Source organism: Gossypium raimondii, chromosome 3 (genome assembly GCF_025698545.1).
Source record: "Gossypium raimondii isolate GPD5lz chromosome 3, ASM2569854v1, whole genome shotgun sequence".
In the NCBI taxonomy this organism is placed as follows: Eukaryota; Viridiplantae; Streptophyta; class Magnoliopsida; order Malvales; family Malvaceae; genus Gossypium; species Gossypium raimondii.
The window spans coordinates 630,532-652,774 of NC_068567.1; the positions used below are offsets into that span (position 1 = coordinate 630,532).

The 22,243-nt window shown below is 35.1% G+C and overlaps 3 protein-coding genes and 1 pseudogene across 4 annotated transcripts; 2 read left to right on the forward strand and 2 right to left on the reverse strand.

The window, feature by feature from the left end:
* Positions 1-2,701: 2,701 nt before the first annotated feature.
* On the reverse strand, positions 2,702-3,417 carry LOC105796328 (uncharacterized). Its single transcript, XM_012625974.2, has one exon. It carries the CDS (start codon positions 3,364-3,366, stop codon positions 2,845-2,847), a length of 522 nt encoding a protein of 173 aa, XP_012481428.1. The 5' UTR covers positions 3,367-3,417; the 3' UTR covers positions 2,702-2,844.
* A 2,198-nt stretch (positions 3,418-5,615) lies between these two features.
* On the reverse strand, positions 5,616-7,122 carry LOC105796327 (uncharacterized; annotated as a pseudogene).
* Positions 7,123-9,113: 1,991 nt separating this feature from the next.
* LOC105796329 (ion channel CASTOR) lies at positions 9,114-16,998 on the forward strand. Of its 2 annotated transcripts, none has more exons than XM_012625976.2 (12): positions 9,114-9,634; positions 9,740-9,811; positions 10,582-11,187; positions 11,977-12,159; positions 12,438-12,497; positions 12,580-12,783; positions 12,889-13,137; positions 13,837-13,935; positions 14,276-14,470; positions 14,795-14,887; positions 15,187-15,453; positions 16,419-16,998. In XM_012625976.2, exons 1-12 carry the CDS (start codon positions 9,203-9,205, stop codon positions 16,635-16,637), a joined length of 2,679 nt encoding a protein of 892 aa, XP_012481430.1. In that variant the 5' UTR covers positions 9,114-9,202; the 3' UTR covers positions 16,638-16,998. The 2 variants fall into 2 exon arrangements, with proteins under 2 accessions (XP_012481430.1, XP_012481429.1); XM_012625975.2 differs by lacking the exon at positions 13,837-13,935 and adding an exon at positions 13,989-14,087 and having other exon boundaries at positions 9,115-9,634.
* A 1,156-nt stretch (positions 16,999-18,154) lies between these two features.
* LOC105796331 (heat shock 70 kDa protein 6, chloroplastic) lies at positions 18,155-22,183 on the forward strand. The gene is made up of 8 exons (XM_012625978.2): positions 18,155-18,842; positions 19,239-19,491; positions 20,099-20,178; positions 20,274-20,416; positions 20,508-20,606; positions 20,709-20,898; positions 20,986-21,384; positions 21,477-22,183. Exons 1-8 carry the CDS (start codon positions 18,294-18,296, stop codon positions 21,876-21,878), a joined length of 2,115 nt encoding a protein of 704 aa, XP_012481432.2. The 5' UTR covers positions 18,155-18,293; the 3' UTR covers positions 21,879-22,183.
* The last annotated feature ends 60 nt before the right edge of the window (positions 22,184-22,243 follow it).

Below are 22,243 nucleotides of genomic sequence, written 5' to 3' on the forward strand. Positions count from 1 at the left end.
AATTTATTCTATTAACAAAATCATGAAAATTTTTGGAACCGAGATTGGTTCAATTCATAAACACCTCTAAGTGAAGGGATATTTATTAAATTAACATAGATATAACATGGCATAATTTTAATTTTTTTTGCGGTTAATTCCACCAAATATTCTTAAATTATTGTCCAAAATTTAAATTGGTCTTAAGCTTTTGAATCCCCGAAGTATTAATATTGTATCAACGACGTCCTTTCGTCAACCTAATCATTAATTTAGATGTTAAATGTTATTCAGATTTTATTAGAAGCAGATTTAAAACACGTGAATCAAAGTGTAAGCTCATATGTATCTACCATATTGATGGTGTAGATCTAACATGTTAGGAGAATATTTCTTTCTTTTTTTTCTTAACACATTGGATAAGCGTTGTCAGTATAATATGTACATACGCGTTTACAAATTGATCCAAATTATTAAAACATATTTCACATCTGGCTATTTAAAACCCAAGATAATACTATGGTGATGGAAGGATTTAATTCATACAATTCTAATACTTTGAGGGCACAATCAAAATATTTTAAAGTTTAAAGATTAATTTAAAATTTTAGCTATTATTTGAAGACGTTTGATGAGAAGGACTTAATTGATATAATATTGATACTTTGAGGACTTAATTAAAATGTTTTGAAATTGAAGGACTAAGCATAATTTAAGTACGGATGGAATTATTATTTTTTCGTACCAAATAACTTGTTGCAGGTTTCAAATGATATGAATAGAATAAATTGAATTTAATATATATTTTTTCAAAATTACAAAGAAGTCCAAGTATAGAATTCCATTTCCATGGCCATAGGGAAACGTGAAGGGGTCCCTCGAAATTCAAACAAAGATGGTTTGTCTTCTGAATGTGATTCCCAGGTTGTCCTTTTCAAACACACTGTTTACTTACAATTAAATATTGTTGTAATTAAAATTAATTTGTAAATTTTGAATGATGATTCTAGCAAAATTTTAGGAAATTGGGACAATATTTAAAAGGGTCATAGCTCTCTCTAACAAGCTGTAATCAACTCAAGTATATATTTATAGCTTTACACACCTTTTGAATAGACGGTGATTGTTTTTAATTTCATCTGAAATAAATGCACTTTTCATCTAAAGAATTTCTTAGGGTCGGTTTGGATGGATGGTGTGTTTATCTGTTGTTAATTAGAGGTATTCATGGACCGGGCCGGACTCTAAAAAAAAAATTTCAGCCCACTTTCTAGGCCTGACCTGAAATATGGGCATGAGATTTTGTCCAGGCCCGGTTCAGAAAAAAAATAGAACCCGAGCTCGGCCCGGCCTGACCCATTTTTAAATTAAAATTAAAATTATATTTTTATTAAAATTGTATCAAATTATATTTTTTTTGTACCAGTCAACATTTTGTAAAATCTAACATTTTGCTAGTAAAATTATTAATTGTTAATTGTATTAATTGCTACTAAAATTATCAAATTATATTAAATTATTAATTATTAATTGTTACTAACATTTTGTTAGTAAAATTATTAATTGTTAATTTTATTAATTGTTAGTAAAATTATCAAATTATATCAAATTATTAATTGTTGTAACAAAATCTAACATTTTGTAACTTAAAACTTAAAATAAAACTAAAACTAGTATATTTTAAAAATAAAAAATATATTTAATATATTTTCGGGCCGGGCCAGGCTCGGGCCAAAATTTTTTTCCCAAAGCTTGGCCCATTTTCCAAACGGGCCTCATTTTTTGCCCAAGCCCATATTTCAGGCCTATATTTTTACCCAAACCCGCCGGGCCGCCCCGCCCATGGACACCTCTACTGTTAGTGTAAAAATAGCTGTAGTTGTAAAATTAGATACTGTAGCGATACTGTAGCATGAGACAAAAAGTAAGTTAAATGCACCGCACCGCACCGCACCCAATCGCCCATCCAAACCCACAATTAGTCAATGTAATAGGTACAAGTTACTGGTGGTAAATGTCTTTATATTTAGAGTTAGATTGCATTATATCACTTTTTACTTAAAAAAGAGTAAATTAATCCCTATATGTTAGGTCAAAATAGAAGTTGACTTTTTGTTAATTTTTTATCTATTTGTATTGTTAAAAATTAACGTGACTAAGTGAATAACTAGAGAATGACATATGGTGTGCCACATGTATCTCATCTTGATATATAATTACTAGTTTTGATAGTAAAATTGATGGAGTTTTTAATAAAAGGGTCAATTTTTCCTTTGATATAATATACATAGATTAATTTGCCCATATTTTGAGTAACTTTTAATATAGGGCCTTCATTGTACTTTTACCATTATTAGTTAGTCTTTATGGTTTAATTTAGTCAATTTTTACTTTTTATATAGTTTTGAATTACAATTTTCACTCCTAATCCAAATAGTAATAATTAAGTAATGATTGAAAATTTCAATTTAACAAATACAAAATGTCTATTTTTTTGAAATTTTAAAAATTATGAATTTAATATAAAATACTTTAATTTATAATCCTCTCGAGATGCAGAACTCTTTTTGATACAAATTGTTTAGAATTATTATAATTTTTTAATCCTTTAATAAAAAGATAAATACAATTCAACACGTTTATATTTACATCTTTTAGATGGACAATAACGCCGATGCTGCTTACATTTATTGATGCACAATTAAAGAGAGCATAGATCACATTTTCAACAAATTAAGTATCATATAAATCAAGAATATAAATTATGAATCACAAAGTGATAATTCAACAAACAATACAAGAATATGAAATCAAAAAGCAAAAAGCAAAGCTTTTTACGATATTTCAAACACAAATCTCATTTCTTTAAACTTGAACTTTCCCATTCCTTTGATACTGTCCGCCATTAACGACACCTTCATGACCTTCAACAAAAGCATAATACCTCAACACGAATCCCAAACCTAATACCATCCATTCCAAACAAAAAACCGTCACACAAAGCCCACCAACAAGCTTCAATATCACGATCCCATCATCTTCCCTAACATAAGATTTCAAATACCCCAAGAAATCACTACTCCGGGTCAAGATCAAAACCGAAACGGATCCTTGAAATATCGATGTTAACACCATAACCACCATGTGAGCTGCGTAGAATCTGTTTGACCCAGAAACGGCGACGGAACAACCGGTGACGGCACCGGCTATGGTGATGGCGTGGAGAAGGATGAAGAAGAGACCACATAAGGAAGGGAGTAAACGTAGGGAGAGAGTGAGGAAGATACAACCGGAGGCTGTTCCCAAGAGGAAATAGCTGGCTATAAGGAAGGTTTTGTGGGTACGAGTGTGGGATTGGGTTACTGAGTTGTTAATTGAAAACCCCATTGATGAGAGCTTGGATTTGAATCGAAATTTAGGGTTTTTTTGATGAAGAATGGGGGGAGATGAAAGAGTGTATATATAGTGTTGGGGGTTTAACGTTCGAATTTAGAGCGCTAAGAAAAATTTGAAGTCGCAAAGCTTTTGTAACGGCTAGCTTTTTTGCTATTTGCTAAACTATAAAGTGTAATAATGAAGCATTATATAACAGACAATATGTCCTTTTTTTCCCCTTAAAAAAAGGCCAAAATTATAATTTAAATTTAATTTAGATTCTTAATTCAATGGATTAATCGGTTAAGTATCAGCATTTGAACACGGATCTGGTCATGAGAATTCAAGTGCTATGTAAGAGACAATGTAGCTGCAAATAAATGATGAGAGCTTTCCCTTATGATCCGATAGCGTTCCAGGAGACTCTGGCAATGGTTGCGAAGAAAGCATGATTGGATGTTTGACTTATGCATAATGGCACGGGAATAATTTTGTGATTGGTTCTAGTTTTTTTATCTAAAAAAATTTGAAATGTTAATTTACTTAAATTGATCGTAATTTGGTTATCATGCTTTGATATTTGTCATGAAAATTAACATTTTAATAATTTATATGTACGTAATTAATAAAAAAAAGTGAACTCAAGCAATAGATCCATTGATTGACGTGAATGCATCCATGCTCGAGATTAGATTTGATTTGGAAGTTTATCTATGTAGTAGTATGATGGGTGTATAAGTTTAAGCATGCACTGTATCAAAAACAAATTAGCAAAAAGGTTAAATTATGGTATTAATAATTGTAATATGTGTAAGTTGTGAATTTAGACATTTTAGTTTAATTTAGTCATTTTTAGTTTTATTCAATTAAATTCATTAAGTTCTATTATCTTCGAATCTCATGTGATGTGTAGTGCCACATAAGCTTGCTATTTTTACATATTCACATATTGCTCATAAAAAAGTCTATTTGCAAAAAAGTTGGTTAATAATTTGATGACTATCATTTGCATAAAGACTTGAAATAATTTGACAACTGTCATTTGTGTAAGGACTTGAAAATTCAAAATTTAAAAAGTATAAGGACTAGAGGTGCTCATGGGCCGGGCCGGGTCGGGCCGAGGAAACAATTTCGGCCCAAGTATTAGGCCCAGACCCGGCTCGAAATATGGGTCTAAAATTTTGTCTAGGCTCGGCCCGGAAAAAAATTTCTAAGCCTGAGCCCGGCCCGGCCCGGCCAATTTTTTTAATAAACACTAAAAATTTATTTAAAAAATAAAAAGTATTTTAAAAATATTTAAAAAATTAAAAATAAATATTTATTATATATTCGGGCCGGGCCGGGCTGAGCTCGGGGCCAAAAAAGTGGTGCCCGAGGCCCGGTCCATTTTCTAAACCGGCCTCATTTTTTTGCCCAAACCCATATTTCGGGCCTATATTTTTACCCGAACCCTCCCATATTTCGGGCGGACCGTCGGGCCAGGCCGGACCGCCCGACCCATGAGCACCTCTAATAAGGACTAAAAATGATTTAATTGGAAAACATGGACTAAATACTACTAGCAGAATTTGACCTTAACAAAAATCAAACGGCTTTAATTGCTACTGTTTGGGTTAGGACTATAACTTTGATAAATACAAAAACTAAATTTAACCAATTAAAAAAATATAAGAACTAAAATTTGATCAAATTAAAGAATAAAAACTAAATATACAACAAATACTACTAGCATAATTTGACCTTAACAAAATCAAAATTTAACAATTTATATGCTATAAATTAGCTAAAATCAATTATAGAATGTCAATTTTTCAAAGTAGAGAGATGAAATTTAGAATTAAACCCTTTTATTCATATATTTGAGGAAGAGTAAGGATTGCATGAAATTGTGATTTCACGTTATTTTAATCATTTCTCAATACGAGAATGACAAATCAGATTTTTCCTCTTGATTTTTAGCATTTCTAGTTGAATTTTAATTTTTCCAGGGGAAAAAGTTGAAAACTAGGAGGAAAAATCTGATTTATAATCTTCGTATTGAAAAGGGATAGGGATGACATAAAATTACAATTTCATACCATCTCTTCTCATTTGAGGAATTATACTTCTATATTCAAATCTGATTATTCGAAAAATACAACATAGTTTCTAAGTCAAATCATCAATGGAATAGGAAGCTAACAGAAACCTGTTGTACACAATGCAATTAATCAATTGTATGATCTGTATACATACTCCACCAGTATTCCTCTAAATGAAAGAAATTTGAGCAAAATGTATTACATTGTCGAACTCAAGAAGTAGACCCATTGGTCGAAAGGGAGTTCACCCGTATCCAAGATTAGAGTTTGATCCGCAGATTGTATTGTATAAAAAAATGTAAAACATTGTCGATAAAAGGTGTTAAGCTCATCGAAAATAACATTCCGAAAAGCCTACTTAAGAGAAGAATAAAGAATTCCGAGATTTAACCTTGCAAGCAAATACCCTGGAGCAGTTCAGATTTCCCCAAGAGAAATCTGTTTATTGCTGCTACATGAACCGACGATAGGTTCATTAGGATGGAAGATGGTTTCGTTAACAGATCCTGTATGGCCAGGTAGCTTATACAAGATGTGCAGGGATGTTGTATCCCATATGTGCACCATCCCTTTTGTGACCTTGCTGCCATCGGGTGACCAGCCACATTTCAGCAAGTTCTTTTCGAAATTGTGTCGGTGCCCTTCGAAAATCTGTACGCAACGATTCTGTGGTGCATAAGGGGGGCATATACCATATTCAGAGTTTGTAATCCATGCCATTAGTGAGAAGATAGGAACTATCGTTATCATATCTTGATGACCCTGAAGTGTCATCGATACTTCACCTTTACGTAAGTCCCAAACTTTAACATCGTTATCAATCCTGCCTGTAAAGATCTTATCCGATGCATCGGAGAAACTAATGACGGTAATCTGGTATTTATCAGGAAATGTTTGGATAGCACCTCTTTGACGCATATCCCAAAGCTTAGCCGTTCCGTCATCGGAGCTACTAATGACAAGAGGTGGTCCTCTTTGTGATGGACAGCATGAATTCACAAAAGAAGAGTGTTCCGCCATTTTTTTGATTTGTTTTCCCGTTTCAACTTGGGTCTTGCTGATATTATCTGGGATCCATCGATGGTCCAATGAAGATCCAAGACTGCATTCTTGTGTCCTTTTAGAACCATAAAGTTTTTGCAGTCATAAAGTTTTTGCAGTCCCGATGTGATCCAGATTCGATGATGGTCCTGGCAGGGTTGAACTTCGTCGTATATATAGCACTCTGATGTCCGGTTAGCAACATCATTGGTGATTCCGGACTCGATGTATGCTTATTTCCATTCCTGTCTGGTCCTTGTGGAGCGTATGAGCCAGTGGACCATTCCATCGGCCTTGGACCCGACAGAGCATTTCCACCCTCCCTTGCTACAATTTCCATACCTCAGCTTAGTATTTAAAGGGTAGAAAAGTACACTTCTCGGAGCTACAGCCTGAAACGTAACATTATAAGTAAAGGATTGTATCGGGATAGCATAGGCACGTTGTCGGCAGGCCTAGACTTCACAACCTATACTGCAAATTTAACGAAAATCTAGTAAGAGATCCTATCCTTCTTCCCTGCAAGCCTAAATAACATCAGGACCATACATATCGGTAGCGAATATGAGCATGAACTGCAAAGCCAAAAACATCTTACATTCAACTAATCGAAACAACATGCCACGTCTAGATTATGAAACAGACCGATGAGCTACACAAATGAAGCAGTAAATAATCTATACTGAATACATGCTAATAAGCTAAAGGGTGAGCGGTAAAAGTACTACGGAGGCCCTTGTACTAAGAGCCAAATTACATTTTGCCCCCATTTATTAAAAAAAAACAAATTAGTCTCTGTATGATAAATCAAATAGAAAATTAAGCTATTGTTTGCCTTAAAGGGCCCTAAACCACCTTTAACTAAGATATTTATGTTAAAAACAATCCTAGTGTCCAAATGGATAAAAATTAGTAGTATGATGCATTTTGGTTACTTGTAAATAAGATACACCACTCTCATCATTTGTAAGAAGAGAGCTTATTGAGAGCTACTTAAGAGTGTGCTATATTATAAGCCTTGGTGTATATATTTAGACAAGGGATCTCGTCCCCCCCCTTGGAGCCTAATAAAGAGCAAGGCAAGATGTCTTGTCCTTGATGAAAAATGGCTAATGCGAGACTTCTTGTCACTCTTGGACGAAGTGAAGACCAAAGTGAGAGGTGCCATCTCTCTTGATGAAAAATGGTTAAGGTGAGAGGTCTAGCTCCCCATTAAAGCTTAATGAAGACCAAGATGAGATGCCTGCCCCCTTATGAAAAAATAGCCAAGGTGAGGGGTCTCGTCCCCCCTTAGAGCCTTGTCAAGGCCAATGTGGAAGATTTCGCCCCCTTGATGAAAAATAACCAACATGAGATGTCTTAGTACATAAATACCATGGACTATAAAAATAGATTTGTACTAATATTTTTAGATGCCTTGTCCGAGGGAAGACGATTCACCAACTATCATCTTTACTTGTGTAGCGGCTTGTATCTCCTTACACTAGTTCTTCTATTCGAGCTTTAAAGGAAAACAAATTTCAAATGACATTGGGATATCATATGCCACACTCTACTTAATCCCACTTAAGTAAGAAAGACCATAAATTCTAAATATTAAACACGACGTTATCTTTAATATAACATATGCTCCAAGTAAAGGCATCCTTAACCTCTACACACACCTCATTAGTGTCCACGAGTGATTTGAATTTAGTGAAGTAATTTGAATGTCTTGTTTCTCAATGACATTCGTTAAAGACTCCACATCAAGCCTACCATTAGAACAATAATTGTTTGGAATTTGGAAAAATCGATGTCCACTTTAAAGAATAAAATAACAAACACGAAAAGATATAGAATGAAAAAAGAATCTCCTCGATAAAAAAATTGAATGCAAAGAAGAAAATAAATCTTTTGAATTCATAAAGAAGTTTTATTTATAAATATTTAAGCGAGAATTTGAAATGGCCTTAAAAAAATAATTGTGATAAAGAAATAATATTATTTCAAAATTCAAAGCAAAGGTGCGTGTCTACGAACAATTAGTGCAAAGGCACAACAATTGAAACATTAATCGTAATGCTTTAGAATTTTCTTTTAGCATCATTAAAGTTTTGATTTAATTCATATTTCATCTAAAGGGCAATTTTTATGTCCAAGTCAAACACTCGATGTATCACCCAACACTTGGAAGTAAAAATTGACGAAGCTCAACTTCATTAGAAGCTTAGTCTTAACCTCGTAAAATATCATGTCATTGAAGTGAATATACCAAGCATTCAACTTAGTGACCTATAGATGGAATGCTTGATGATTGGGATGTATACAAAGCAAACCCTTTATCAAGGGTAGAGGGAGAGGGCGAGTAATGGTCTTAGTCTCCTTCAAATGAAAAATTATTTTTATAGTCCCTTTAATTTTAGAAAATATAAATTAATATAATGATAAAAATTACATTTTGACTTTTAAATTTTATTTATTTATTATCGGTCCTTTTAAAACAATAAGTTAATTATTATAATAATAAAATATTATTATTTGTATAGGATTCAAAGAACCTCACTATCAATCAAAATAATGTAATTGAAATTTTTGATTATTTTAAAATCTCACAACTAATCAATAGTGTATTAATAAATTTGGTTCCAAAGTAGGACTTCACTAAAATTATTTCAAAGAAAATAAAGGAAACAAAAATCCACAAATTGCAAAAAACCCCCGAAACATTTCCAATTGTTCTATTCATGTCCCAGGATTCAGCAGAATCATCTCCTTCCTCCAGCAGGGACTGGTTCTTCCCTTCACCTTCCTTTATCCACTCCACTTCTAATTCTCCACAATCCCCAAATTACCCCCGTAAGTTCTCCACTATTCCAAGACACTCTCGCTCTTCTCCTACTGATTCGAAGCCACCCAAAACTTCAACGTTCCGTAGCGTTTCTTCCTCTGGTTCCGCCGCCTATGGAGACCAAAAGTATGGTAGGGGTCGTCGGAGAATTGAACTTATTCGCAGGAGCGAGAAAACGGCAAAACAAGAAAAGGAGGGCCCCGTTTTGGAACAGAAACGGGACGTTTCCAAGGCTGTTTCCGGTGTGAAAACAGCTATCGGCGAAATGGGTATTCGGGTTTTCGGTCAACGGGTCAAAATCCGGTGGCAGATGGCCTCCTACATAGCTGTATGTTTTTTTTTTTTTGTTTTTTCCCCATTTTGTTCTAGTTGACTTTCTTCTTCTTATTTTTTGGTCGATATTTGATAGTGTTTGTATACTTTGTTTTTACAGATTTTATTTACAGCTTTTGGTTCTTTAGTGCACAAGAATTTCTCTTTACATAATCAAGTCATTGACTTGCAGGTACATTTCCCTATAGAGCTGATCCTATTTTATAATTATGTTGTTTAATTAACTGGAACTATTCTATTTTAGTGCATGAACTTGCTTCAATGGCCAACAAGTTGGCCTTTTTTTGTTTTTGGTCTGATGATTCAGCTTATTTTTACATGTTTATCATTTTTTTTGTACTTTAAAGAGTTTTCAGTAACTGGTTCTTACTGCTGTTAACTTGCACGAGAAGTTAATGCCTCAATGATTTGTTTATTGAGACTATGTTTTGATTATTACTTTTTGCTTCTGGAAAAATTGCTATGAAACTAACTATGTCAAATAGATATAAAATAATGCACATTCAAACATATTTGTCTCATGAAGTCGAGTGGTAGGCCCATTAGCTGAAGTGAGTTGATCCATACTTGAGACTAAGGTGAGCGTGTGTGTTTTTGAACTTGTGTTGTATAAAAAAAGAACATATTTGTCTCATATAACATAAAAATGCTCCATAGTTTGTAGTCACAAATTTGGTTTCTTATCATGCAAAAGTATTATTATGTGTTTTTGTATGGAAATGCATTTTTAGCTTCCTTTCTTTGAACTAAAGGAAAACAGTAATGACAAAATGAAGCCTCTGCTTGCGAATACCTTTTCGAACATATAAAATCTAGGTTTAGTGTACTTAATAATAATTAAATGAATGTGCATCTGCTCATACTATAGGATCCATCTACGACTTATTGTTAACTAGTTAATATGAGAAAACTTGCTAAACAAAAATTGTTTCTTGATTGCAGGACCAAATTTCAACTATGACTATTAGATTACAAGCTTGCAATACGTCAGACACTTTTGATACCATTTCTATATTGCAAGAGAGTGATCATCTTTCCAGTAAAGGATTAAAAATTCTAGCTCTGACTGTCTCAATTGCACTGCTATCCATGCCTCTCTTTGTTTTCAAGTATATTGACTATATCTCTAAGTTTAGATCCTCATACAATTGTTCTGAAAAGGTTTCTCTTAATAAGCAACTTGAATATCGGGTAGATGTCCTTTTATCAGTTCATCCATATGCTAAGGCACTTGCTTTATTGGTTGCAACTCTAATGCTTATTTGCCTTGGAGGATTGGCACTCTTTGGTGTCACTGATGATAGCCTAGCCGATTGCCTTTGGTTATCTTGGACTTATGTTGCTGATTCAGGTAACCATGCCAACTCTGAAGGAATGGGTCCCAGATTAGTTTCTGTTTCAATAAGCTTTGGTGGGATGCTTATCTTTGCAATGATGCTTGGGCTTGTTTCTGATGCAATTTCTGAGAAGCTCGATTCGTTGAGAAAAGGAAGAAGTGAGGTTGTTGAGCAAAACCACACTCTAATTCTTGGGTGGAGTGATAAATTGGTAAACTTTTAATCAGACAATTTATCTATGGTTACGAATCTCATTGGGTTTGGTTCTATTAAGTTTGTGCACTCTTGGTTGATGTAATTCATTTTCTTCCTGAATAAAGGCCAATCTTTCTAGTATTTGGACCTTTACATATATTTACACCATGTGCATATGTATCATATATTTTTTAATGTCTGGTGATACAGGATGAAGGAAGTTGATTCAAGAAATATAATTAGTTATCTTTCGCAATCAGAAATTTTGGACACATGTGTTTATATTTGACATTTTCTCCTCATGATTGAGTTTATAAGCACTTATGTTGTCGATTTCAGTTGTTGTAAATTATGATATTGAGATTTCCTCTGTGTTGACTCTCTTTGTTTCCTTCTATTTTTTCCCCTTTAAGAAAAAAAAAATATTATTCTCTCTGGTTTTCCATCCCTAGTTCTTTTTATTTCTCCCTAATTTCTTCTCTCTCTCTCTCTGAAATTTTTCTACAATCTCTACTCCCTAACTCTTTCTAGATTCTTGTTCTACATCATACGAACATCTGAATTTGTCTTTGCACATACTATATGCAAGATCCAGGACTTACCGCCTGATTTAATGTTCAGTATAGAATTACGTTTCTGAATTCACAGAAGACACTTTGGCATTTTTGTTTAGTATTTTAAAAATTGTTTTATTCCACTTTGATGACCTATGAGTACCTCTACAAATTTCAGACTCAACATTATATATGTGACAGGTTTTATGCTGTTGTTCTCTACGTTGTTGATTATTTTGTTGTCAATGCAGGGTTCATTGCTCAATCAACTTGCCATAGCTAATGAGAGTTTGGGCGGAGGGATTGTTGTGGTGATGGCTGAACGGGACAAGGAGGAGATGGAGCTAGATATTGCTAAAATGGAGTTTGATTTCAGAGGGACATCTGTGATATGCAGAAGTGGAAGCCCTCTAATTCTGGCTGACCTTAAAAAAGTACAGTTCCTTTCCTTTCGATTTGTATTTCAAAATAAGTTGGCTAAAAATCTCACTATCAGATTTAGCAGGCTCAACCCTCTTTAAAGATAATCTAAAAATATAAAGCTGAATCAGCTAGTGTAGTTGAGGAAACCTTACAACACTCCAGTGTGATAGCTGCAGCTTCATTTTGTTTTAATTTCATCCATGCGTTTGGTGTTGAAGATGTTTAAAGCTTAAAGGATTTGTACATGCTGGGGCCACTAATTATTCTGCTAACATGCCAATTCTTTCAGGTTTCTGTGTCCAAGGCCCGTGCAATTGTTGTCCTTGCTGATGACGGAAATGCTGACCAGGTCTTTGCAAACGTGTTAATCTGATGTATCTCTGATGTTGGTTAGATGATGGATGCTGACTCTTGTTCATGGTGTAATGCAGAGTGATGCTCGTGCTTTGAGAACAGTTTTAAGTTTGACTGGAGTAAAAGAAGGTCTAAGAGGACATATTGTAGTGGAACTAAGTGATCTTGACAATGAGGTTCTGGTGAAACTTGTTGGTGGAGAACTTGTTGAAACAGTTGTAGCTCATGATGTTATTGGGCGCTTGATGATTCAATGTGCAAGGCAACCTGGACTTGCACAGGTTAGCTTCTCCAATTTATAGTGTGACATTTCTTGCTGATCTTTTTGGACTATATTTAGCATCCTATCAGTTATACCTTTAGTAATATTGGAGTGATAATGACAGATATGGGAGGATATCCTTGGGTTTGAAAATTGTGAGTTCTACATAAAAAGATGGCCGCAATTGGATGGCATGCAATTTGAGGATGTATTGATTAGTTTTCCTGATGCTATTCCTTGTGGAGTCAAAGTTGCTTCACGAGGGGGTAAAATTATCCTGAATCCTGAAGACTCGTATGTTCTACAAGAAGGAGACGAAGTTCTTGTTATAGCAGAAGATGATGACACCTATGCTCCAGGCGCATTACCTATGGTGATTTCATTTGCTTTTTTCTTTCTCTAAATGCAAAATATATTTTGTGGTTATTCTTGCTAGCCTTATCCATTTTTTCATTTTGTGGTTCTATTTGGCCTATAGGTTGCCTTGTTCAAATCAGGCTGCCTTGAGGCTCAGTAGTTGGAGAAATCAATTAAATGAATAAACTAAAGACAGAAACAAATCAGTCTAATAAAGAACACATTCATGGCAAGAACTAGAACATAGCTTTTGTTATCTGGTCTTCAGTCAGTTTTCAGGTAGTTCTTCTAAATTGTCTCAATCCGGAGTGGTCATTTGTATATTTATGCACACTTTATGAAGGAAACTGTAGATTTATGATAGGTTTGTTGTCTGCCTTTAGTCTATTTTAACTAAAATTTGGCCATCACCATGTTCTGTGGTCAACACCATCAATGGTGGCACAATAAACTGGTGGAAAACTGAACCAAAAACTGGAGAGAATTGCTTATTGATTGTTTCTCTTTCTCTCTGAGTCTAATCTGATAAAGAACCTGTTGCTATGATTGTGGAGTAATCTAGAAAACTGATTAAGATAATTTAGGAACCAAAAGGGACTGGAAAAGGAGCTGGTATGGCTTGTCACAACAGGGTGGTGCCGATGATGAAATTTAATAAGTGGGGCATACCATAGTTAAAACAACTTACAAAAATATAATCAATTTGGTCATTCAGGTCAATGGAGCATCATTCATGCACATTGCTCGACCAGCAAGAAAGCCCCAGAAGATTCTACTTTGTGGATGGAGGAGAGACGTTGATGATATGATTGTGGTACGTTCTTTTTGTAGCTCCTAATCGTGTTTCTCTTCGGCTGAATGCTGCAGGTATGGAGAGGGAGTTTACCTGGAGACTTTATTGTCCCAAAGTTGATGGAAAAAATACTTCTTTGTGGTTGGCGACGAGATATGGAAGACATGATTATGGTAATATTATGTGGAATCAAGGATGATGCTCCCACTCTGCAAATTGTCACTCAATATCAGCTATTAACTCCAAGAAATCTTCACCAATTTCAAGACTCCCCCTTGTGTTTTTACTTTTGATGCACAAAATAGGAACACATTTTGTTCTTTGTCTTACAACGGATGTGTACTCGTTAATCTTTGTTTAGGTTTTGGATGCCTTCCTAGCTCCTGGATCAGAGCTCTGGATGTTCAATGAGGTAGTTGAAAGTGAGAGGGAAAGGAAGCTCATTGATGGTGGTCTGGACCTCAGTAGATTGGTTAATATAACACTGGTTCATCGTGAAGGTAATGCAGTGATACGGCGTCACCTAGAAAGTCTTCCATTGGAATCGTTTGATTCAGTAAGTATCTTTATCAATGGTATATTATGATAGAAAATTACAGGGAATTTTCAGTTCATAATAATCTTGGTAATTGTTAGAAGGCGTGGCATTGGCAGCCACCTTGCAGATTTGTTGTGATAAAATACATTTTTAGATGAATGTCGGATAATGAGCATTTTAAGATGAAAATGGATTTTCTTCACAGCATGATTTTTTTTGTGCTATTTGACATATAATAGGTCCTTTATACCCTTCTGAATTAGGATATGTGATGATTGAAGAGGTAGGTTTCAGGGATTTTTTTTTTTTGGTTTCTAAATGTCTATTTTATGGTCTGTACAGATCCTAATTCTGGCTGATGAATCTGTGGAAGACTCGGCCATTCAAGCTGATTCCAGATCTCTTGCCACATTGCTATTGATTCGCGATATTCAGGTGTTATGAGTTTTGATCTTTAAGTCTAGTTCAATTCAATGGATTCTTTTCGGTCCATAGTTTTTCTACTTGCTTAGTAGGAAAAGCTTTCCTTGTTGTTGCTACGGCTCGACTCAATTTCTTTGTGAACTATTTGGTTTTCATCAACAAACTATAAGCATATTTTTAACTATTTATTATTATCCATGAAAACAGGCATATTCGTGAATCTTGATAGCATATTACATGCTTATACTTCAGATATTGACTTCCGTCTTTGTCTTTGTCAGCCATAAATTTGAATATTTTGCTTTTGGCAGGCTAAGCGTCTTCCTTATAGAGAAGCTATGGTAACCCGAGGTCAAAGAGGAAGTTTCTCCCGAGGTTCTTGGATTGGGGAGATGCAGCAAGCTTCCGATAGATCAGTAATAATTAGTGAAATACTTGATCCGAGGACTAAAAATTTATTGTCCATGTCAAAGATTAGTGATTATGTTTTATCAAATGAGCTGGTCAGTATGGCCTTGGCCATGGTTGCAGAGGATCGACAAATAAATGATGTACTAGAAGAGCTTTTTGCAGAGGAGGTACTCTCTCTTTCCCGTAACCTTTATGTCGACTTTTAACTTGTGCAGAAGTTGCCCCTGATCTGCTAAATCATGACATGAGACTTGTCCAAATAGTATTTATAGCATAACACTATATGTTTCCTTATTTATTACTGGGTTGGGAATAAGAAATGAGTCGATTTGGTTCGAGGCAGAAGTTAATACCTCGTTGAATAAGATTGGACAGGATAAGCTTCCGTAAATCAATATCCTTCTGACTGAAGGACATTTAATGGCCCAAAAAGCTGCCGAAGTTGAATAAGATTGGACAGGATAAGCTTCTTCATTTCCTTTTTCACATATCAGATACAAGAATCGATCACCCTATCGAAAAAGATTTATACCATTGGCATGGTCATTCAAAGGATTAAAAGATAATGATGAAAATCCGTGTTGCTTGGGCTCAGGTGTGAGTGTATGTATCTGATATTGGTATTTTCAATTTTTTCAATGTTCTCCCTATTATTTGGAGGATTTTTTGAGGTTCACATCTCCATACTCATGTTGGACAAGGTTGGAAATGCCAAAAAAGTCACTTAGGCTTATACATATATATTAGGTTATTCAGTTCCTTGCTTCGGTTTATATGCTCTTACAACATACTTATCATGGGTAAAAGTATCATGGTGTCTTGTACTAGGCGCCAGATTGCATTTTGCCTCTTCTACTTAAAGATGGGCAATTTAGATTTTATACGTTAGATCAAAGAGTAAAATGGTCATTTTATTAAAAACTTCATCCATTTCTACTAATAAAACTAGTATCGTCAGCATGAGGTATACGTGACATGTCATGTGTCATTGTTTGGTTATTCCATCGACCATGCCAATTTTTAATAGTACAAGTAGATGAAATTTTTAACAGAAAAGACCAATTTACTTTTTGTTCTAATGTATAGGGGCTAAAGTTAATCATTCATGTAATTTTGGATACTCTGTTTTCAGGGAAATGAGCTGCATATTAGATTAGCAGAGCTTTACCTTCATGAAGGTGAAGAACTGAGTTTCTACGAAATAATCTTACGAGCTCGACTAAAGAGAGAGATTATTATCGGTTACCGTTTAGCAAATGCTGAGAGAGCCGTTATCAATCCGCCAAACAAAAACGAGAGAAGAAGATGGTCAGTGAAGGATGTGTTTGTGGTTATCAGTGAGAAGGAATGAGATTACTTGTGCTATACGTCATGATACTTCAAGAGTTCATCCATGGCAAAGTAAGATTCAGTTTGAAGTTGTGGAAGAATCGAAGCGCTTACACCTCCAGAGCTCACATATTACACGCAGAACAGATCGAAAATCGATCTTCCTTACCTCAGAAATCAATGGGAAAAGCACTGATCTTCCAGTTTTTGATTCATCGAGATTCTAAACTGTATATCATCCCTTCTTGATGTATGTATGTTGCGACTGCAATAGATTCAATAATCTCGAAAATACAAAATGATGTTTTTGTATTTAAACATGATTAATATGATACATTTAATATAAGTTCTAACACAAAAAAGTACAATGTATGGCTTGCTTATATGATGATACAAGCCTGAATATCTGGGTTAAGCAAACTTATATAGAAAGTGAAACCTAACTCGGAATGTTCAGATCAATCTAATTTTTAAAATTGAGTGATCAAAATATAAATTTACTAATAATTTAATTACTTAAGATGTTATTTACTTAATTTTACGTATTCAATTTATTTTATTATGATTTATTAGATAGAGTTAGAATTAAACCTGATCATGAACTAAGCCACTTGTTCAAGCATGAATGTTTGTCTAAAAAGTGAAAGGGTTTAGATAAAATTATATGCTTGAAAAATGGATTTCGACAAAAAATAAAGTTTGTTTTCTAAATTGGTCAAACATCAGGTAAGTTCTTTTGGCCAAATTTGCTGCCATTATACTATTGTATTGTTACTATTTTTATTGTTATTGTTTGGATATTAGTTACAATTATATTAGTGTTATTTAGTCCTACAACTTTACAAAAAGTCATTTTAACAACAAAACCGACATAGGTTAAGATTTTAAATAAAAAGAGTATAAGAACTCGGTGTCTCAAAATTAAAATATATAAACTAAAATTTAAAGGCATAATGTTTTATTTGGCCTTACAACTTTACAAAAAGTCATTTTAGCTATCCTTTTAATTTTTGCTTCTCTTAGTCTTTGAACTTAGGTTGTCTGTTAACTTTGTTAACTATGTGTATGTCACATCAAGAATTAATTAATTTTAAAAAATTTAAAATATTTTTATAAAAAATTAAAATACTAATTAATTCTCAATGTAATATCCACGTGGCAATCCAAAAATCAAAAAATTTAAATGATTGATTGAAATGATTCTTTTTTTAAATTCAAGGGTAAAATAAATTTTTATTTGATAATAATAAAAAGAGAAAATAGAAATCATTTTTGGGCTTTTGGGGCTTTGTTCAAGAGTTGTTTCAAACCAAACAAGTATCTGAATTTTCAGCCCAAATTTTCCATCCAGCTGGATTTTTCTCTCCATCCAAACAGCCTCAAAGTATCATCATCAAGGTCCTAAATGAAACCCAACACTTTAGATCATTCTAGAAACTAATCCACGTGTCACCACCTAACCCTCACACACACCGCACGCAAACATTCACACTACTCCCTTTGTTTTCTCTTTTTAAGAAAAAAATATAAAATCCTATAAACCCTTACTCCCTTTTCCCCCCTTATCTTCTTCCTAGAAGCCTATACCCCTTTGACCGTCCCTTATATTAGTTCACTCTCTCTTTTCCCTTTGAGGTTTTGGGCTTCTCTCAATTTCTCAATCCCAATTGTTTTTAAAATGGCTTCTTCCACTGCTCAAATCAACGTACTCGGTGGAATCGGTTTCGCTTCTTCTCGAAAACCCAACTACCATTCACCCAGAACCGTTTTCTTGGGTCAACGACTTGGTAAACCGTCGCCGTTAAACGCAGCCTTCTTACGGTTAGCGAAAACCAATGGAAAACGGTACAATGTTGGGCCGGTTAGAGTTGTGAACGAGAAAGTGGTCGGAATCGATCTCGGGACTACTAACTCGGCGGTTGCGGCTATGGAAGGAGGGAAACCCACGATTGTTACGAACGCGGAAGGGCAAAGAACGACGCCGTCAGTGGTGGCGTATACAAAAACTGGGGATAGGTTGGTTGGGCAGATTGCTAAACGACAAGCCGTCGTTAACCCTGAGAATACGTTCTTCTCTGTTAAGAGGTTTATTGGGAGGAAGATGTCAGAAGTGGACGAGGAATCTAAACAGGTTTCTTATAAGGTTGTAAGGGATGACAATGGTAATGTTAAGCTTGAGTGTCCTGCCATTGGTAAACAATTCGCCGCCGAGGAAATTTCAGCTCAGGTACTGTTAATATTTAGGTTAAATTCTGCTATCAGTCCCTGTACTTTGCGGAGGTGATTGATTTAATCCTTGCACTTAAATTTGTTCATTTTAGTCTTGCAACAGATGACAGTCATTAATCCAGTTAACTGGACTTTAGCGAGTAATATCTGACATGATTTTTTAAATATTATGATATACTTGTCCCTTCAGATTTTAGAAATATCAGAACTTAATGAATTTAACTGTGAGGACTGGAATTTTAAAATTTGAAAACTACAGGAAATGACTGAATCTACAACTTTTGTAAAGTACAGGGACTAATAGCATAATTTACTTGATGTGTTTATTGTGTTCTATATTTAGCATATTTCTATGTTTCTATCGTTAATGGATTGTTTTTACTTTTTGATGTAGGTTTTAAGAAAGCTTGTTGATGATGCTTCAAAGTTTTTAAACGATAAAGTAACAAAAGCTGTTGTTACTGTCCCTGCTTACTTCAATGATTCCCAACGGACAGCAACAAAGGATGCTGGTCGAATAGCCGGGTTAGAAGTTCTTCGGATTATCAATGAACCTACGGCTGCCTCTTTGGCATATGGGTTTGAGAAGAAGAACAATGAAACCATCCTTGTGTTTGATCTTGGAGGTGGTACTTTTGATGTTTCAGGTAACTTTCCCGACTTATATTCGACTTATATCCGAACATGGATTTGGAAATGTGATAATACATTAGTCTTGGAAATATTGAATGTACCTATATTGGACATAATATATGTTAATCGGAATCTGAGTGAATGAGTAAAAGTACTATGGAGGTCTTTGTACTAGGAGTCTGATTGTATTTTGCCTATTTACTAAAAAGGGGTAAATTAGTCCATGTAGGTTAAATTAAAGAGAAAACTGGTCTGTTTTGTTAAGTTTTTATCTATTTTTGAAAAATTGGCGTGGCTAACAGTAGAAATGTAATGAAACTGAAGGACTAATTTACTTTTTGATCTATCATACAAGGATTAAGTTGCCCATTTTTTGAGCGGATTTCAAATTGCAGTCTGAATCCTAATACAAGGATCTCTTTGGTATTTTTTACTGGGGTGAATGTCAAATAAAGGGACATGGTAAAATTTTTTAAGTTTTTTCATGTGTTTGGAGTTTCTTTCAAGATTATATCTCAAACTCATGTATTGGACACGAGTGTTGGACATTGGTACTTTGGTGCAATATAAGTGAGAAGATACTAGCAAATGTTTGATTGTTCATGTGTTAAAATGTTTCAGTGCTTGAAGTTGGTGATGGAGTGTTTGAGGTGCTTTCTACATCTGGGGACACACATTTGGGTGGTGATGACTTTGATAAGGTATATTTATACTTGGGACTGATGAATTTTTCTTTAATAGTAATTGTATTTTTCAGTGCTGAAGTATGTTGTATATGTTATGTTTTTGTGTGCAGAGAATTGTTGACTGGCTTGCCGACAGCTTCAAGAGAGATGAAGGCATTGATCTTTTGAAAGACAAACAAGCTCTTCAGCGGTTAACCGAGACAGCTGAGAAAGCTAAAATGGAGTTATCATCTTTGACTCAGGCAAATATAAGGTAAAATTGTTTCTGTATTTTCTTCTTGTGCATACTAGTGATTGTGCGTTTTCTACATTGTGTTAATAACATAACCTTTTCGTTTTTCCAGTTTACCTTTCATTACTGCCACGGCAGATGGGCCTAAACACATTGAGACCACCATTACCAGGGTTAAGTTTGAGGAATTGTGCTCAGACCTTCTTGACAGGTAGTTTTTATCATGCTAATCTCTCTCTCTATATATATACTGTTTGGTCTATCGTGTTAATCATTGAAGGTGTTAAGTTTCGGTATCTAATATATGCTATAGGCTCAAGACACCAGTGGAGAATTCCCTTAGGGATGCAAAATTGTCCTTTAAAGACATAGATGAGGTTATTCTTGTTGGTGGATCAACACGTATCCCAGCTGTTCAGGAACTTGTGAGGAAGATGACCGGCAAGGAACCTAATGTGACTGTCAATCCAGATGAAGTTGTTGCCTTGGGTGCTGCAGTTCAGGTGTGTTTGTGGTTTACTTGCTACAACTCATCTTACTAATGTTAAATTCTTGTTTTGATGTTTTCTGTCTGCCCCTATCGGTTGTAGGCTGGTGTTTTATCTGGAGATGTCAGTGATATCGTGCTTTTGGATGTGTCCCCGTTGTCACTTGGTCTCGAAACTCTTGGTGGTGTCATGACCAAAATCATCCCAAGAAACACCACACTTCCCACCTCCAAATCGGAGGTCTTTTCAACAGCTGCTGAAGGCCAGACAAGTGTTGAGATCAATGTACTCCAAGGTGAAAGAGAATTTGTTCGGGACAACAAATCTCTTGGCAGCTTCCGACTCGATGGTATTCCACCAGCACCACGTGGTGTTCCCCAGATTGAAGTTAAATTTGACATTGATGCCAATGGCATCCTTTCTGTAACTGCTGTCGATAAAGGAACCGGGAAGAAGCAGGACATCACTATTACTGGTGCCAGTACTTTGCCAAATGACGAGGTGTGCATTTAAATTTAAATTGCTCTGAAACCCTTTCCGATGTAAGTCTTGATGATAAACTGTTGGCTTGATTCTTCTGTTAAAATATACAGGTTGATAGAATGGTAAAGGAAGCTGAGAAGTTTTCAAAGGAGGATAAGGAGAGAAGGGATGCCATTGACACAAAGAACCAAGCTGATTCCGTTGTCTACCAGACCGAGAAGCAGCTGAAAGAGCTTGGAGACAAGGTTCCTGGTCCAGTCAAAGAGAAAGTTGAGGCAAAGTTACAAGAACTCAAGGATGCAATTGCAGGGGACTCAACACAAGGGATGAAGGATGCCATGGCTGCACTCAACCAAGAAGTTATGCAACTAGGCCAGTCACTTTACAACCAACCTGGTGCCGGAGGCAGCAGTGCAGGACCTGCACCTGGTGGTGAAACCGGGCCTTCAGATTCATCAAACAAGGGTCCTGAAGGAGATGTAATTGATGCAGATTTCACTGACAGCAAGTGAAAAAGCTCGGTTTTGAATCATTCTGGGTATTGGTGTGAGAGGTGGGGGATTGCATTACCTGTCATTTTTGATCCATGGTGGTGAAAGAAAACAAATGGATTTAGGATTTAATAGAGTATGAAGCAGCATATATATATATATATATATAGAATGTCCAAATAGTGATTAATATAGGGTGTTAAGCCCTTCACTTGAACATTGTTTTGAATTGTTCAATATGCATGCCATTTCTTGAGTTTGACTCCTGGATTTAACCAATGTATGTTAAAATCTTTGGTGAAGAAGGCAGTGATTTTTTTTATGAATCTCAGATTCATGACAGGATTCAAGTATTATTGCATTGTATTGTTTTCTTACCGATAACC